General features: G+C 43.0%; 1 protein-coding gene across 2 annotated transcripts in view; it reads right to left on the bottom strand.

Moving 5' to 3' along the window:
- The window catches only part of LOC122414148 (neuronal acetylcholine receptor subunit alpha-7-like), a 66,099-nt gene that overhangs the window by 9,694 nt on the left and 38,097 nt on the right, over nt 1-18,308 (bottom strand). For both annotated transcript variants that reach the window (XM_043425066.1, XM_043425067.1), the window contains 8 exons: nt 16,691-16,800; nt 7,040-7,220; nt 5,405-5,480; nt 4,654-4,848; nt 3,808-3,894; nt 2,798-2,907; nt 2,519-2,627; nt 101-501 (listed from right to left, as the gene is read on the bottom strand). In XM_043425066.1, coding sequence (XP_043281001.1) covers nt 101-501; nt 2,519-2,627; nt 2,798-2,907; nt 3,808-3,894; nt 4,654-4,848; nt 5,405-5,480; nt 7,040-7,220; nt 16,691-16,800 — 1,269 coding nt within the window. The remainder of the gene's footprint in view (nt 1-100; nt 502-2,518; nt 2,628-2,797; nt 2,908-3,807; nt 3,895-4,653; nt 4,849-5,404; nt 5,481-7,039; nt 7,221-16,690; nt 16,801-18,308) is intronic.

Genomic DNA, 18,308 nt, shown 5'->3' with positions numbered 1-18,308 from the left:
CATAATTTGATATTTTGGTCGTCTTACCTCTCGGCGAGAGATTAAAGCTCTGAAATAGAAAAAAGAGAGTGTAACGGCGGGAAGAGAAGCGCATATTTACCTTGATCTCTTTGAGTATAAGAATGAGCTCGTATCGCGCGCAGAAACAAGCGCTTTGCAGTATAGTATCGACCGGTGGGGCACCGGTATCGGTTGGATGCTGATGGTGATGCGGCGTGTGAGCTATCGGATGAGCCGGATAGGACGAATGCGGCAGAGGCGTACCGTGCTGATGATGCGGCGTCGTCGCTGCCGTATGACTGTGATGATGATGAGGCGTCGTGTGTATATGACTGTGACCGTGACCCATCGTGTGATGATGAGGACCCGGCGTGCTGTAAACGTTGTTCAACAAATTGTTGTGCGACGCGAGCGCGTTGTCGTCCAAATCCAATACGTTCGCCAACAATGACTTGCTGCTTCGTTGGTGCAACTCGAGATCGCCGTAGCCTTTGCTCGTACCTGATAATTCACGAGTTTGTTATTAGCCTCGTTCTCCAAACGATCTACAGAGACCACCTTAATTTGAGATAGCTTTCTGTTTGTACTGGTACTCGGTAAGGACACGTGCAAAAAGAAGATTAAGAAGTAATAAATTGTACGTTGAAATTACTCGATAAAATGATCGTGAAACACTGAAACGCGGGGCAACATGTGCAAGGCACATGTCAAATTTTAAGTCTACGCAACGCGTTACTTTTATCGCGACCCGTAAAAAAATAACGTAGCTCTCCACCGCAACGTCAAATACGTACGCGACGTTCAACCGACTGCTGAACAACGCTAATCTTCCAACGCCATGTTTTTCTCAACATTTTTCCCCGAACAATGAATAAAGCGGACGAGCATCTGCTCTAATTGTCCTACTCGAAAAACTACTTCGGATGAACGACCGAATTCTCGACCGGAAAAATTTTGGTGGACATTGTAGAATGGAAAAAAAATATTCATTGGTTTAGGCCCCAAAGTTCATAAAAAACGGATACGGTAATCGGAGACAAATTCAACTAACCGGAAATCCGAAAACAATATTCGAATCTTCAGTACGGTACGAAAAACGGTATTTTTTTTTACATTAAACTGATGAATATTATCATTTGTAATTAAATCCAATTGCGTGGTCGGGATTCGTAGCCATTGTTTCACCTTTCCATTCAATGACTCGAGGATTGATTCGATTAGAACTATATATTTGTGGATTCTACGTCATCGAATGCTCTCTTCTTAGCTTCGTCATTTCTTTATAATTTTCGTAGTTTTTCGTTCAATGATTCAATCTCGATACAATCAAGTAATTTTTCATTGTGCTGATCTTTTTATGAAAATTTGCATAGCCACATTGAATTACCGTTGCAAATCATATGCTCCGGTAGCAGAATTTCGGATTCAAATTCGTTCATGTAATTTTTTCCGTTTTCGAAAACAGTCTATGAAAAAAACATACTGACATCAGCTAGTCGCGTTAAGGGGCCCACCGAGTGTGAAATTTTGAAAAAAATTTTTTTTCCATTTTTCGATAGTCGATATCTTTAAAAATAACATACTAAAATTTCAAATGAATAGTTTTTGAGTTACAGCCTTTTAAAGAGTAGTAGCCGCTCAGCGGTTCTCTTCAACCCCTTTTTTCTCAAAACTACATTTTTCAAATTTGCTGCAGTTGTAATCCGATCGCTTCGATTTTTTTTAACGTTTTTTGTATGTGTCTCTGTACAATGACCCTCCAGTTTTTCAATTGTATGAAAAATGTCAATTCAGCGGGCCAAAAATCATCGAATTTTCGAGCAACAATTCGTCATTTTTTTTCAAAACACCGCCGTTTTGGTAAATTCCAATCTTTGATCGCAATCGTGGGTCATTGTACGGGTAAGACCTTCTAGTTTAATAGTCTTTTTGGTTTTTTTTTTATTTCAGCCACGGAGAAGGCCGCAATCACTGCAGCAGTGGAGGACTTTTTTTGTGACCTGGGAGAAAGCTGATAACTCGCTCAAAAATAATTGTTTTCATTTGAAAATTTTACTGTAAGTTTATCATTTATGTATTAACATATCTTCCAAATTTGAAAACATTCCATGAAGTAGTTCTTTTTGAAAAAATTTCAAAACTCGGTTTTTTTAGGCTGTCACACTCGGTGGGCCCGTTAAAACTCACAATTCCCCTCCGACGTGCAGTCGAGTAAGAAACACAAAAATAATAATGCATTTCTCGTATTTCATTTCTAGCAAATACACTTTTCGAAAATCTGTCCCAAAACATTTACCGAGCACCAAAATTTACCGATGACTCGAACCGGAAGTTGCGATAACCAGCAAAAGTATTTCATTGAGATGCCTCATTTTTTCGAAAGAAATTTCGACGAAATTCGCAACCGTAATTTTTCACTAAAACTAAATTGGCCATTACGATACTTCAGATTTATATCCTGATGCTTCGATCGTGTTCGAGCTTATTTTTCGAATGTAATTATATCGGTGAAGTTTACCAGTAACGGGCGAAGGTTTTTGTGATTTCGCGGCATCTTTTTCCTCCTTGTCGGTTGGCCTGGACATTCTTAGTACAAAAGGCAACCAGCGCAAGAATACGACCCTCACCTGAAAAATGAGTCAACGTCAATTGAGTTGCGAGTATGAAAAATGATGGTGAAAATGATAAAGCATGCACTCGGATTCAATGGAGTACGCGTCATTGTGTTCGAGAGAGAAAGAGCCGAAGCTCAACAATTATTGGCAGACGTTTGACAATTGTCGAGAGATAAAATTACCCAATCGGACATCTCGTGGGTATCCGAGTTTCGATGATGATAATTCAGTATGAGAATAGTGCTGACTACGCTGCTCGCCACCATGAACATAATACAGTTGAAATACGTTCCTGCAAAACACGACGTTGCCGAACATTAATAACCCATTCATCGACGCTCGACTCACGAAGAGTCGTCATCCGTGTTTGATAAATTTCACACTCCTTCGATTCATTGAATCAATCAGCCGGATCAGCACAAAAAAGGTCCTCGGTGTCAACGAAATTTTATAGTTGTATTTATTACTATTATTATTATTGCTTTGCTTAAGGATGTATGTAAAAAATATCGATGTGTCAAACTTTCCATGAATTTGAAATATTTAATAGAGTTGATCACGTTGCATCGATTAAAAAAAAGAAAAAGGTACTTAACCGATGGTTAAAAAGCCGCATTTAACTCCGTGTCATTTGTACCGGAAGTTGACAAAATCGAACTAAAATGATAAAAAAGTGTATGAATCGTTGTCAACGCACGGCAAAAAAAAAAAAAATTTTAGAAACTTCAAACTTTTATCGATTTTTTCACGCAAAAAAAACACCACTGTTTCCGATGTCGTTATGGAGATATTTGGGGTTAACTTTTGACGTTTCAGCGGCGTTCTGTAGTTAGTACGTCCGCTGTATTGAACATGTAATTTGATTGGCTCGCTTGTGCTTGACCACAGTTATCGAATTGGACATTAATTTTATTAAAAATCGTAAATTATGATTCAAAATGACATAGTTTTTTTTATTAAAAATTATAAAATGCAAACAGAAATGATTCCCCATTGGCATTTTAACATAAGACATAACCTTAAAAAATAAATAGATGTACTGCGGAATTGATCTTACATACATCCTTAAGCGTCAATTTATTCGTCCAAATTTCATGATTGAGTTTTCTACTATTTTATACGGAATACTATGAATATTAGAAAATTTATAATTCAATCACAGATGAACGATTGGATGACGAGATGAACTCACCCAGTAACGGCACGGCGTCGGACGTTGCTGGCATTGTCTCGGCTACCATGTTCAAGAACACAGTGAGGGACAAGAGAATCGTTACCCCTGAAAGCCAGAAGAAAATATATAGTGTCGAGAACGAGGCTCATTGTGTCCACTAATTAGCATAGAATTGGCAGCGAGGTATATTCCCCTCACGGGCAAAGAGCACGTTGAGCCAACGGGCAGTTACAAAAAAAGCTCTGAGAAAGGACGAGCGAGAGAAGGCGCGCTCTGCTGCGCTCGATTAAGATGGAGCAAAAGGAGGCCTCTAAGTAGATAAAGTACCTCACGAGTCAGACGTGATTCGCGAGTTTCTAGCACACTTCTAACTACGCTTCATCGATGTCTGCACCGTTTTATTCGAACGATCAAGCTTCGTGATATTTTCGTGGCTTTTTCGCTTATCGTGAGCTGACAATAAGAAATCACTCGAATTTTAATGCCGTCATTTCGTTCGTCTCGAGAGACGAAGTAAACCAAATTTTAAAGAGAGTCCACAAAAATACGGGACTTTATGCCCAAGAGTGTACGCCTGGAGCAAGAATTTAAAATTTGTGGACTCGTTATACACGGAGATTACGGAGAAAAAGCTCTGACCCAAGGATCTTTGTCTCTTTTGGTAAACCTCTGTGTATCAACGAAAAATAAAGCTTTATAAAAGAAATTCTTGCTTTTACTTTGAACGCGGAGGACGTCAAAAAATGTTGCACGACATTTCTTCACTTTTCATAGTGTTTTCGGATCAGTCTTTGAAGTTACCATCATTCGCTCGAAAATCTAAAAATAAATGATAACTACGCTCTCCGATGTGACAATACTTACCCAGTGATAGTTTTTCACCAGAATCCGGCGGCAAGGTGAAACCAAGAACCGCCATACTGGCAATTAGGACGCAGGGTACGATTAAATTGAAGAAGTAATAGAGTGTCCGTCTTCTTATTATTACATAGAATGTGATATCTATATAAGGCTCGGGACAGCAGTTGTAATAAATCTCGTTTCTCTTGCCAGGCACCCCTGGAACGAAATTTTTATTGTACTCTCGTATTTTATAGCTCCTCTCTGCAGTTCTGTGTGCGGGAACGTATTATTTTTTTTCAATTCGATAAATTTATAGGGCCACGATCAATGGGCGCTCGTTGGATCGAGCGTTCGGGAAACACCGTTGAAATATGAATTTTGACTGTGAATAAAGGAGATTGAACCGCTCTCGTTTTATCTAGCGTCGTCGAATAAAAAAGCGGGTAATCCCTTGAAAGAAGGAGCGACGCTAAAAGATATACAAAGAGTGTTAACTCGAGCGAACGTGCGGTCAGTACAAGTTTAGGGGTCGAAGCAGGGTGGAGTCAAGTTCTCGCGTTATAATAGGAGGAAAAAAATGGCGTGTGCTTCTGTGCTTACGCGAAGCGCGGTATAGGTATAGATATGGAAAAACGTTCGGGTCGTGACTCGAAGACTGCAACGTGCGCGAGGGGAGAGAGAAAGGCTCAAAGGGAGGAGGACGAGGCAAAAGAAGTTTCGTAACTGACTTCGGTTCGTTAATGAGGCAAAATATAAAAAAAGCGACACTCACCCAGGAGGTCCCATTCACCGTTGGTGATGAAACTGCTGATGTCTCCGCCGTTTTCGTCTTGCAGCTGAAGATTCAGCTGTGATTAAAGAAAAAATATATATTTCCTTTCTTTTCTTCATTTGTGTTCGATAAGTAAACATATATATGTTGGATGGATGCTACAGAAAATGATAATTGAATTGTATCAGGGTGGAGAAGAAAAATATCTCGTTGACGGTCTTGTTGTTCATTTTTTTTATTATTTTTTACTCCCTTTTTTCATCACTTTTCGATCGATGCGCGATGTGGCTATTTTTTTCGCTTTCGCGTCACGAAGCACTCGAGAGGGATAGAGAAAAAGAGAGAACGAGAGGGAAAAATAGAAAGAGATGATCGCAGGGGTGGCGTACCCCGTTTACGCTGTCCATCAATGTGCGCGTGTATTTCTATACAACACACCAATGTGTGTGTGTGTGTGTGTGTGTGTGCGCGAGGCTCCGTTTAGATACACAGTTATACTCTATTGGACGTTAAAATCTCTCGATGAGTAACTCTGCAGTATCCAGCTAGAAGTACTCTTCCATCGGTTGGAAAAAAGAAAAATAGTAAAACGCATGTTTTTGCGATAGGTCGTAAGGCAGAGTACGAAACAGTGATCGCAATATTTCAATTCCCTTCTCGCTCGTAAAGGTGTCGCTTTATCACGTATGTACATTGCTGAATATTTGAGCACGTTGATTAAACGTTTTCTATGGAATAATGTAGCTTTTAAAGTTTACGCAATACAGCATCAATTTGTATTAATGGAATGTCACAATCGGAAGAGCAATAAAGTACGTAATTAATGACGATGATAATAATAATGGGATTGAAAATCGCGGCAAGTTTGGATGATAAGGAGTGTAAAGTAGTTTTCGTGCTCTCCCCTGGCATACGTGATATCAGATCCGTTTGAGAAAAGAGGGAAAAGCACTGCGAGAAAGTCGGGGCAAGCTTCTACAGATAGGTGAACGTAGACATCAAGCTTAGAGGCGAAAGAATAAGTTTATCTCTCGGGCTATCGAGTATTTGATTTCCGCCTGGGATCCTGATTGGAATCCCCTTTTAGCTTTTTCTTTCCAACGGAAAAGAAATCCCCGGTTGGATGTTTTTTTTTTCACGATTTTCTTTTTAGTGGCGCTTCCGTTCTGCGGACAATTTATATTCTGGGGGAGATAAAAAAAAATGGCAAATATTTCGAAAAAAACGAGAATTTACGCAGAAAATGTAACTCACTATACTTTCGGGGGATTGAAATTTCACGAGCAACTATTGAGCGAGAAAAAAATAATGGCAATTGTTCCCTCGCAGTGGAAGGAACCTCCTCGAGGTCGTTCGTGTAATCGTTCGCTAATAAAATTGCTAAAAACTTCGCGTGTACAATCTCTACGAAACTTACGAGCGATAAAGAGTTTTGATCGGTGAGAAGTGAACTACGAGGTAGAAAATCAAAGCAAAGCTGGAAGAAAGAAGAGCGCTGTTAGGTGGAATAAAAAAAAGAAGGCGATGAAAAGAAAACTCTGTAAGAGTGAAACTTGGAAAAAAGTCCCGATAAATCGAAGAGAAAGCTCGAGACGGGAATCGAGGACGAAGCAATTTTACTTAAATTTCGTTTACCTGAAAGCCGTCGTAGGTCCAAGAGCCGAATTTCATTTCGCAACGTTGATCGTCAAAGGGAAACCAGGTGATGTCTATCTTGCAAGTACTCTTGAATATCCCTGGTGGCACGTACAGGCACGTACCATTGTCCTTGACTACGACGTTCGTCGGATACGTACCGTCGAACCCTTCGTCCGCACTGAAATTAGACATTAATCATTAATAGCCATAGACGTGGACAATGGCTTAGAACAGAGAAAAGCTTGTCCACGGAGTTTGAAAAAACAAAAACAAATCGACCTATCAAAGATCCGAACAGGCTGTGCGATCAACGGACTAATTTTTCATCAATTCGATTGTCCTGAATTCCTGAAAATTGTATCGTTTCCCATTCGATATGCTGCTCGAACGTTCCGCAAAGTTTCGAGCATTTTTTCTAGTAATCTCCCGATCGATTTGGGCCACCGAAACAATTTCTCTTCGGATTAGCACCATTAGAATAATCCCTGGATGCGAGGAAGCGGCGTTCTGAGTGAATTTGTTCGAGTAAAATTTCTCATTGATTTTATCACATCGAGTAAACATGGCCTGAGCGACTTATTATCAAGCTTTGTACCCGCGAAAGGGGTGAAAGAGAATAGGAGGGAAATTGGAGTTGCTGCTTCGTAAACGAGATACGAAGCGGAGGCATCGTTCGACGCCACTGTTTCGGGCCGCTCGACAATAAATTATATCCGCGTCATTTAAAATAAGACAAAATTCTCGAAAATAGTTTGCCACTTGGACAGGAGAAATCTGGTTCGGTAACGTTGAGCCAAGAAAATAGCGACGAAGGAAAGAATGCTAAATCGAGTTTTCTGTTATACACTCACTGTATAAATATGCTAATTTAACCAAGGGAATTTCGTTCTGAGCGAGCGCTCTTTACCGAGCGCTTCGAGCGAGCTCCCCGTGATAAATAGCGGGTATTATGTGTTTTAAATGAGAAAAGAGATCTAAGCATCCATTATTGATTAGGAATGATTTTAAATGGAAAGCCGATGCTGCCCCCTTCCGCTTCCACTCCTCCCCAAGCTTTCTTTCTCTCTCGTTCGCTCTTATTCTCTGTCGTGACAACGTCGATCGTGAATCCAAAAGGTACTATATACCGATTGCCAGAGCAAGCCGACAGTGAGGCGGAGAAAGAGAGAGACAGATAGGTGGAGATAGAGGCAACAAACATCGGTAGGGCCCGAAATCAACGAGAGGAGAGTGAGCGAGAGAGAACGAGGAAGGATTGGTTGGAACCCGGCCAGTTGGCCACAACCCAATCCGTTATTTCATTCTTTTTGAAACCCGCGTGCACTAGCCCCCTTTCTCTCTGTGTCCCTGTACCATCATCCAACTACCCATCCAGCAGCCACCCTCATTCACCCTTCGCTCCGTTCATCCCCCGGACCACTCTCTTCGGCTTTGCTGCTGGGATGCTGCTGCGCTGCTGAAGCCTCGCTGCGCGCTTGGGATTCCCCGGGTACTCTCTTTACACTGTATATACTTGTATCTATACGTCTATATGGAGGAGAGAGCGAGAGAGAAGTGAGTGAACGAGCTGTGTAAGGGTGAGTAGCCCCGCCCACGCTAACCCTTCTTTTTGCGGCCCCGTTCGGCCCCGCGCCTCGCTGCACCGATGCTGCTCTTGCTCTGGGTGCTCCGCTGGATATACGTATAAGTTCATGTAGTCGACCTCGCCTTCTACCTCCTGAATCCCCCCCCCCCTTTTCCCCACGACAATGCTCGTGCATTCGTGTGCTTTTGTTCATGTTTCTAGAATTAAAGCTTCCGTCATTTGGCCTTCGCGAGTCTTCGAGTCCTCTGAATAAATAAAATTAAGTTAAACGAGTCCCTAATTAGTACTCGATTCTCACAGACTTCCGTTCCTCTCATGGAACGGAGCTTTAGCCGTGCGCGCGCGCTCAATCTTAGATAAAATATCCAGCACTTTTATCGTGGAAACCGGTAACGCGCGCCACTTTGAAAATCATTTTTATTAGCTTCGTAGAATAATTTAATGCCGATGTGAAAGTATGCGGAAGGAGGATTAACGAACCATGCGGATTTGTCTCATTGGCACCGGCTTTGATCGCACCGCCTCTGTGTGCATGCTTTGTCCCCGAGCACGGAAGAGAAAATAGGCCAATCACTGGAGAGATATGATAAAACTGTAACACTCAATCTCCTCGGAAAGAATACGAGTACGTGTTGGAGAAAGCACATCGTTCTTTCCTCTTTCCTTCCTCGCTCGCTTCTCTCCTTCCTCAGCGGACCCGCATGCAGTTCTACGGGCCTCCCGAAAAATCAAATTCATCAAGCGAAAAATCCTTCTTGAAGCTTCTTTCTGCACCAGCTGGAGGAGCGCCGTTTCGTCGAAGGTTTCAACACACAACGGACGTCCCCCACACTGATGCATCATCCGGTTTTCTTTCAATCCCCATCCTCGCGCAACTACACATATAAAAATATACTATTGCCCAAGTATAGCTCAAGAACGCGGCTGTCTTTCACACTCGGGACTGAAACACATTATTCCCATTTTTTTTCTTTGCTCCGCTGGCTTCCCTCGAAAAACGTTTCAAACTCTATACTTCGGCGAAAAAGCTCTTCACATTTGAAGCCCAGCTCCGGATGCACCGGCTGCTACCATTCTTTCGGTTCCGCATTATGCGAGAATAAAAATAATGTTATCTTCATTTATTTATCTCTACCATTCGATGCCGAAACCCTGGGGAGGACCTCTGAGCCAGATTTACGACCACTTTCGGGTACAACTTACTTATACCGCTGTAAATACCAGAATGGAATAAACTCTCAATCCATTATAACCCAAGCTTTTTAGTAGCAATGTACTAAGATATTATTAACTTCTCGAGGAATTTCATAGAAATTTAAATTCCCTTAAGCGTCACACTGCTATACGAAAGTTAATTACCTTCCGGCTTGTTCGAATGGGCGTAAGAGAGGGAGAGGGAGAAAGAGAGATGAAAAGCTTTAGCGACGGTTCCAAGTTGCTTCCGCACTCGGACCGCGATGGTCACGGTGCCGGACAACTTTTGAACGCGCGTTACACCGAATACGTGGCATCGAGTGAGATTCGAGGGGCGTGATAAATCGTTTACTTTGTTTCCGATGTCACTTCGACTCCGTGACGGACGAGCAGCAATTCAATTATTGTCAGTGAAAAAATGTGCTTTCACCTTTACTGTAGATTTTTTAACGATTTGCCTCGTATGATATTGGTTCATAATTTACAGCGAGAGAGCGAACTGTGGCACAGAGCGTCCAGTGTTTGTCGAACGAGAACAGTGCAGGGTGAAAACATGCGCTAAACGATCACTTCTCTTCCTCCGGGGACCGAATGGCGTGGCGCAGGGACGGTAATTACCGGAAAGTCGGGGCTTCCGGTCCCAGGAACGAAGCCCGAGGATCGAGCCGGGTGCCCGCTACACCGCAAAATTGATATATGTTCCAATATTGTTCGTGCTTCAACGAGTCACAGAAGAGAGATAGAACGAGGAAGACATACTGCTATACACTCTGTGCAAGTGTCCGGCATGCACCGTCTATAACGATTCGTTCATATGTGCTCGCCCGTATCGATAGGTGCAAGATCGTTTTTTATATTAAATTGCTCCCAATTCAATAACGATTCTCAACTCAATTGAAGATGCAACGAAGAACCTGGGACGATACTAAAAAATTGGAAAACTAGTTTCAGACTGTATGAAGTCAAATGCATTAAAGCAGGCTGTTAAGGTATCCCTTTCGCATGAGCGTATTTTTTGGCGGCGCAAATTGGAGCACTCGAAATTTCGACTGATTCCTAACCTCTGAGAAGTCGCGGTTGTGTAAGAAAAGCTTCTGCTTCTGCCATTTTTCCTTCAAGCATCCGGTAGCCCTTTATTTTTATTGTCGCTACGGATTATTTAGAATTATTGGTTGTATGAATTATTGAATAGAAATGTGGCGATGATGGAATCTCCATAGACTCCCGTACAAATTTTACGATTTTTCAAGTTTTCATTCTTTCATTAAATGCCCGATAACCTGACCTGAAATTTCGTCAATCCGTTCGCATGTACTTTTGCTTTGCTATAATTTGAAATGATTAAAATTTAAAATCAACGAGGCTGATTATTGACTATTAATGGAATTCATTGATTAGAAAATATAAAGCGAGAGACTTGAATTTGACGTTTTGAATTTATTCTAAACCGTGTTTGAATGAAGTTTGACCAAGGAAGAAAATTGGTTGTAAAATGTGACTTCCAGGAGCTTGCACAGGGTCAAGATGAGTGTAGGAAGATGGTTGGACCGCTGTTACTGTCCATCGGAACTCGGATAGGATTGGTTAGTGCTAACAATGTCTGGTCCAATTTCCGATATAACTCATAGAGCAAATATGCTTCGAATTTGTAACGTGGGAAGGTGGTCGGAGGCTGACATCTATAAAAAGCTCGATACATCTGCATAGAGAGTAGTATCGATGCTTAGCGGGGTATCGCGCACCAACATAAAACGGGGTCAGCCGGACGAAAGCCTGCAGAGCCCCGAAGGGGTCTTCCGACAGGAACGAGAGTTATTCGACCGATTCGCGATGCTCGCTCGTATTCTCTCGTGCTGAACAACGAGGAAGAAGCCGACGACGACGAAGACGACGACGACGACGACGACGACGACGAGGGGAATGCCCACGAGTGGAACGATCAAGTCCCTATCCACGAAAAGCTTCATTACGTGGAGGAAAGACGAGGGAGCGCGAGGTTAGGATCGAGCAAAGAGGTGAAGCAGAGTGAGCGAGGGGCAAACACGAATTTAATCTGCTTTGGCTTGAATTTCAAATACGCCGATGGCTAATGCATGTTGGCCTTGGCTAACATCCAACTTCTCTCCGGTTTTCTATCTTCCCTCGTCACTCGAAGCGCTATGCGGTGTACAGAAGAGGATCGCAGCGTGCACTCGTGGACGCTGTCGAGCGACCGCATTTTCGCGTTCCTAGCGTAACGGTCCACCGACGGTTTCCAATGTAAACTCATTTTGCCGTGCATAAAGAGAGAGCCGAGCCAGAGAGCGAGAGAGGAAGACGGAGGAAGGACTCGGCGCTATATTATACTGGGCAGAGAGACCGCGCGGCGAGGGAATCCGGGTTTCGGCTTTTTGTCGTCCTCCAACACCACAGAGGACACAAGGGCCAGAAGGTAATACAAGCTATAAGCGACTTCTCGCTTGCTTACTTCCGCCTCAACGTTCCTCTGTTCCGTATATACATCTGTGCCCGGATATGGATAATAGCGAGCGAGACCTCTCGGGAATCAACATTCGCGCGGCCTATTTCTATCGGCCGTCCCCCTGCCCGCCCCCCTCCTCCTCGGTGGTCCTCCGCGTATGATATTTATGCCATATTAATCGAATATCTCGGGCAGTGAGCGACGAGGTGAGTTCCGCAACCACTGCGGGGGATCTAACCGGCTATATGCTAATATATTACCTCGTGCCTGGAGGACCAAGAGATTGAGTGCGAGAGGGAGAGAGCCAAAAGCAGGGACATACGACGGAGCGGTACTCCAGGAATGGCACTGAGAATTCGGCAATCCTAACTGGGCTTCTGGTTCGACGTCTCACTATACACCGGTCAATATATATACGAAGCCTGGCTTCGTGCATGCAGCGAGTTCTACCGAGCACTCTATATAGAATTGCTGTTGGTTATGTATATGAGATTGTAGGTGTAGCTCGACATCCCTAACTCCGGGAACCTCGATCGCGTTCCATACTCATCGTTCTCTCTCCCTCTCTCTCGTGGCTTCTCTCACTCGCTCCATCTTTCGCCAACTTGCCTACGTAGATCGCCCCTTGTGTGCGCGCTTACACATGTCCGTTCGTCAAAGCCGAGAAACAGGTTAGGACGTCGTACTGCCAAGGAGCACGAGTGAACGTTACACAGAGAGCGCCGAGAGAGTACACGGAGAGAGCGAGGAGAACGGGCTAAGGGGGCAGGCACAGAGAAAAGGTGAGATCCACGCCTCACGGTCGCGCGGAAGATCAAACCGAGGTGTCAAGTGCACGGAGTTTTTATGTTTGACTAACGATTCGTACAAACATGCTTGACGAAATGTATCGCATAATTTATTGTTTTTGCTGGTATATTCAATCGAAATGAAATCACGTTAATGATGCGTATTGAAAAATTAATGGGAATAACAATATCTCGCTCAAGCTCTGTTGTGTTGTTCGGTAATTAGATTTATCGCTCGAATCGTTATTGTCGCATCAAATATTCGTTAATTTTCGCAAGGCTTTCAACTGCCACGCTTTACGAATGCGGTAATCCTGCGTGTTTCGTTTAACACTCGAATAAACAAGATTCCCTCGCGCGCTCGCGCGTTTGAACAACATTTAATTTACCGAAGTGACAAACGCGAAGAGGTGGCAATCGAAACGGTTCTCGTGCCGATAAAACACCATTCGGCCGGGAAGATTGTAACCTCGATTAGAAAATTTAGGAGTCCTAAATGATGGGGACAGGGATGAAAATTTGAGGTTCATCTCGCCCATGGTCGCCGGAGGCCCGCAGCTCCAAAGGCCCGGAGCAGCCTGCGAGATACGCAGCAATCAACCGGTCTCGCTCGTCCGACATCTTTGGGAACAGGGAAATCCTGTGATTTTGCAAGTTTCTCGGAAGCTCACTCGGTTCTCACCGGTTCGAACGATGAATAGTTAAACTCGAACTACACTGCGGATATTTATGCGGCAGAATTACCAAAGTGGGTAACTGCGGAAGGCGTATAGAGAGAACATGGCCTGCAAACTGTCGAGCCGCTGGATATAGGTGCCCACATACAAACGTTGGAGGGTGCCAGGGGGATGGGGAAGAGGGATATAGTTTACTCGCGTATACGTGAGAAATGTCGGCGGCAGTAGCGAGGCACGACATTCGACGCGTTCAGCACACCGCCCGGAACACACATGGACCGCCGAGCGCATATATGTCCTGAGCTCGTGTGTGCTTATGGAGGAGCAAGCAGCCCTCTGCGCTGTATGAAGTACACGGGGGTGAAAAGAGGATGGGGAGGCTGAGGGAGAGACTCCTGTGCTGCGGCATGTCCCGAAAACGTGCAGGATCCACTGCAGCTGCGAAAGCTTCCATGAGGATGTACCCTATATCCTTTGCGAGCTTCGCCGCGCCACACTCCCTTCTTTTTCCATCTCATAGTAGACGTCTGGTCTTTGGCTAACCCAGAATTTATCCCTGTGACACATTCCTTGCTTGGTGAAACTGCTAACGCTCTGAAAGCATCGCACGCTTCGGCAAGATACGTGTGTCGTATTTAAAACATACGAAATTCTCGGTACGTCCCACGTAGTTAACAGGGGAGAAGCTTATTGCGAACGATCCGTAAACTGTAACGTATCTTTATAGTTTCCGTGAGCAACTTCTGATTGCCGATTAATCCACCGGAAATAAAGCTTTTCCTTCGTTTGCTCGAATCATAAAAATTCATTTGTGTATGACGAGCGTGCGAGCTTTTCGCAATTTCTTTCATTTCGTTTCGCCTCGTCCTGCGATTACTTTTATTCCGTCCAACGCCCCAAAGAAGAAAGTCTCTTGGCTCGCGTCTACTAAATTTATTAATTTATCAGAGGCGCTTTCTCTTGGTCGCTTCGTTCCTCGCGAAAACACATTCCCGGAGTAGAATGATCGGCGTAAACGTAACGCCCGACCCCGGCCCCGTGGGTCCTTTTTCTTAAATAATGGCAGGATTTGTCTCGCTCGGGCTTCCCCTCGTGTATGCACGTGGCCATGTACATGTAAATAGATGTACCGAGCGAAGAGGAATTCCATGATCTCGGTGGAATGACGATATGCAACGCCCAAAGTGCATGAGAAACTTTTCGTTTTGTTTTTGGCGACGTACGAGCACGAAGTACACGCGAGACTGATATTTCTCCTCGTCTTCCTCCTCGTCGTCATATATTTTCGACTTTACGCTTCCTATTCCCGTACATAAGAAGAGACATTGAGGACAATTGCTACACTAAATTTCAACGTTGCTCTGCAATACCTGTATATATATATAACAGACAAATGTTCCAAGGTTCCTTCAATATTCCGAATCCTTTGAAATGGACCGTTTCATTAAAGGCACTCGCGAATAAGTGGAGAGAATCGTGTATCACGTTTTACAAGAATTTCAAAAGAAAATTCTCAAAAGTTCTACGCTTTGGCCCTGATTTTGCCAATTTATTTGTACATGTATCATCGCTTTTGTGTATATATACATATAACATTTGCAACGTTGTATACGAGATACAAGTTATCCGAAGGAAACGAAGAGTCGCATAGCTGAGACGTGAGAGCGCGTGAGGCACGTATTCGCTATACGAGTGTGCCTGACTAGCACAGCCAATATCTACTATATCCAGAGATGGATCGTGAGCGCATCCCAGTATCGCGATGTAACCCGCATTTCGTATAAAAGATTTCTCGATTACGTCCGAAATCGCGTGGGAATGACATTTCGAGCTCGAATTAAATGGAGCAATGAATAACGTTTATATTAATGTAAATTCTGCCAGCATTGATTTGTCCCTTTTTTAACTCGAAAGTATATAATTTAAAGTAGTTCATGCACGAAACGATTTTCTTAAGATCGACTTTAAATTTACAGAGAGTTTAAATGGCTAGTCGACTCACACGCATATCAAATTTTAAAGGGTTCGTCTGGGGTAGGGACTAAGCGTAAAGAGTCGTTTATCTTTCTTTATAACGAATGAACGCTTCTTACGAAGTTTATGAAAAAATATGCAATAACAATCAAGTATCGAATGAAGGTCTGGGAAAAATATTCAAGACGATTGTCTTACCAGTAATAAAGATATATTACGTTAAATGATTGAACGAAATTGATAAAATGAGCACTCGTGTAACCTCGCATTTGCTTATTTCAGCATTTTGTTTCTTATTGGCTCAGCCCATTCCTGTCATAGCCTTCTGTCTTTTTATTGATAGTACTTTTTTCTTTATCCCTTTGTGTTTACCCTTTGCGCTCTCTGGTGCGATTTTTTGCGTAAAAAACTACAGTACTTTAGCCAGGGACGAATGAAATTTCGGGTTCGGTCATTATTGGCTTGTAATTTCACTCGCAAAAAGATAAGTTGGAAAAATGTATCTACAATTTTGAATTAATAACTCTAACATTAATTTTAGGCATGATCTATCTGAATGGGAAATTCGATTGCATTGACGCGACATCAACAATATGTTTTCATATTAGCTTTTGGCTGATGAAAATTCGTTTTTTTCATGCTCGTAAATATACCTAAATATTCGAAATTTTCGTAATCCCGCGAGTGTCGCGTTAATTTTGGAATGTCAGCGTAAAAGCAGATAGAAAAATTCCGATCGACCGAGCACTTTCAAAGCTCGTACTCTCGGCGGCAAGTAATAATGAATATTTTGAATATTTCAACAAGTATTTGTCCGTTCGGTATCGAAATATCGGGAACTTCCGGTTCGTGTATGAATAAAAAGTCTTCTTGAGGGTTGACGATGAGACGCGGATTTAGTATTCCGCCCTCGAAAGCTCCTGACGAATCATTGAACCGCGATATTATTTTTCCACCGAGTCGACTTACCTGTTGTACATAAGAACATCGGGTTTCCACAGCCTGTGCGGTGGAATTCTCAGGTCTCTGACGCCTCCGTACTCCGAGACGTTCCACCTCATGTTGACGTCGTTCCATTCCTGAAAAAGAGGATAATCGAAAAAGCCGATTTTTCTTTGAAACTGGTTGAAATTCGAAAACAAAAAGAAGCGAATATAGTCAAAGACACACATATAAACGGGGAATTTCTAGAAAACGAACTGTCAAGATTTCAATACCAGTCACGTTACATCGCCCGTAAAAAAGAATCCGCCGAGAACGAATCCGATTGAATTCCAATTTCACCGTTTCATTGAACCATCTCGGATTCGAAGGATCCTTTGAGTTTCATCGTATGACCCGTGTATAATACAATGCGACGAGTCGATCTGTATAGACGCCCTCCTTATTCTTCACCTCCCTTCACCCATATAACGTTCCATGATCGCAGCCTTATTCTCTCAAAACATCTGAGAAAAATGAAGAATCTTCGAGACGAACGTTTTATTCGTCGAGCAAAAAGAGAGAGTGAGAGAAATAAATTATTTTGCTTCGATATATCAATGTGTTCGTTTAAATTTCACGGAGCACCGGATGAACGTTCATCGTTGAGTTATCTCGTAAAGAATCGAGTAGATGTATAAGTGAAAGAGGAGAAATCGTGAGCAAATTAGCCAATAGAAGTGACACGTTCGAGTTCGAAGATGCAATAATATCGCTGCAGCGTAGCGTGACCTTTTTCCCGATTTACTTTCGGCTGTATTTCTCTTTTCTTTTGTTTTCGTTTTTTTATCTCCCATTTCGTTCGCTCTTTTATGGCGCAATGCAGCGTGCTCGAGAGAAGGAGAAGACGAGAAAAAAAGGAGCGAACGAAACTCTTTTTCTCTCGTCCCATCGGACCTAACTCGGTGCCTCGAGCCCGTATTATAGGAATTCGCAAATCGTACAATCGCAGTAATTTCGATTACTGTCAATGGGCATACCGGGGATTCCGAATCTCTCGGAATTTTATATCGATTCGTTCGAAAAACGAGACTCGAGCGGGCGTGGGGAGGTTTAATGTCACCCAAAACCCGCCGCGTGAGTTTCATTGCACGTGTAACTCGAGAGGTTATTTGCATTCTAAACCATCCCTTATATACGGAGAAAAAAAAACACACACACACACAAGAGTCGCAATTTTACCCTGTGCCTCCCTATATTTTATCTGTCGCTAAAAGCTTCGAGAATGACGCTGAAAAAGTTGCAGTAAATTTCGCATTTTTGTCGCAGTCATTATATACACGAGCGTACATTTTTCCCTTTATTTCTCGCAATGTCGTGCTGAAGTTTCTCTAATAATGGCAGCGATTATTCTCATCCCATTATCACCGTGAATTTCTATGCGCCGGTTACAGCATTTTTTTCTTACAAGCCCTCGATTTTGCGCCGTAGCCTCGCGAGCCCCGTTCGTCGCTTTTCGTTTTGCTAAATTCCTTCGTCCATGCGAATAACGTGAGTTATTTTTTTTTTTTTTATTTCAAATTCAAATACAAGTTTTACAAAGGCCGGAATTTTCGTGTGGATGAGAAATGATATATGATTTAAAAGAGCTTACGCACGAGTCCGT

The sequence above is a fragment of the Venturia canescens genome, chromosome 7 (assembly GCF_019457755.1).
Source record: "Venturia canescens isolate UGA chromosome 7, ASM1945775v1, whole genome shotgun sequence".
Taxonomy (NCBI): Eukaryota; Metazoa; Arthropoda; class Insecta; order Hymenoptera; family Ichneumonidae; genus Venturia; species Venturia canescens.
This window is presented reverse-complemented; position numbering and strand designations above follow the sequence as displayed.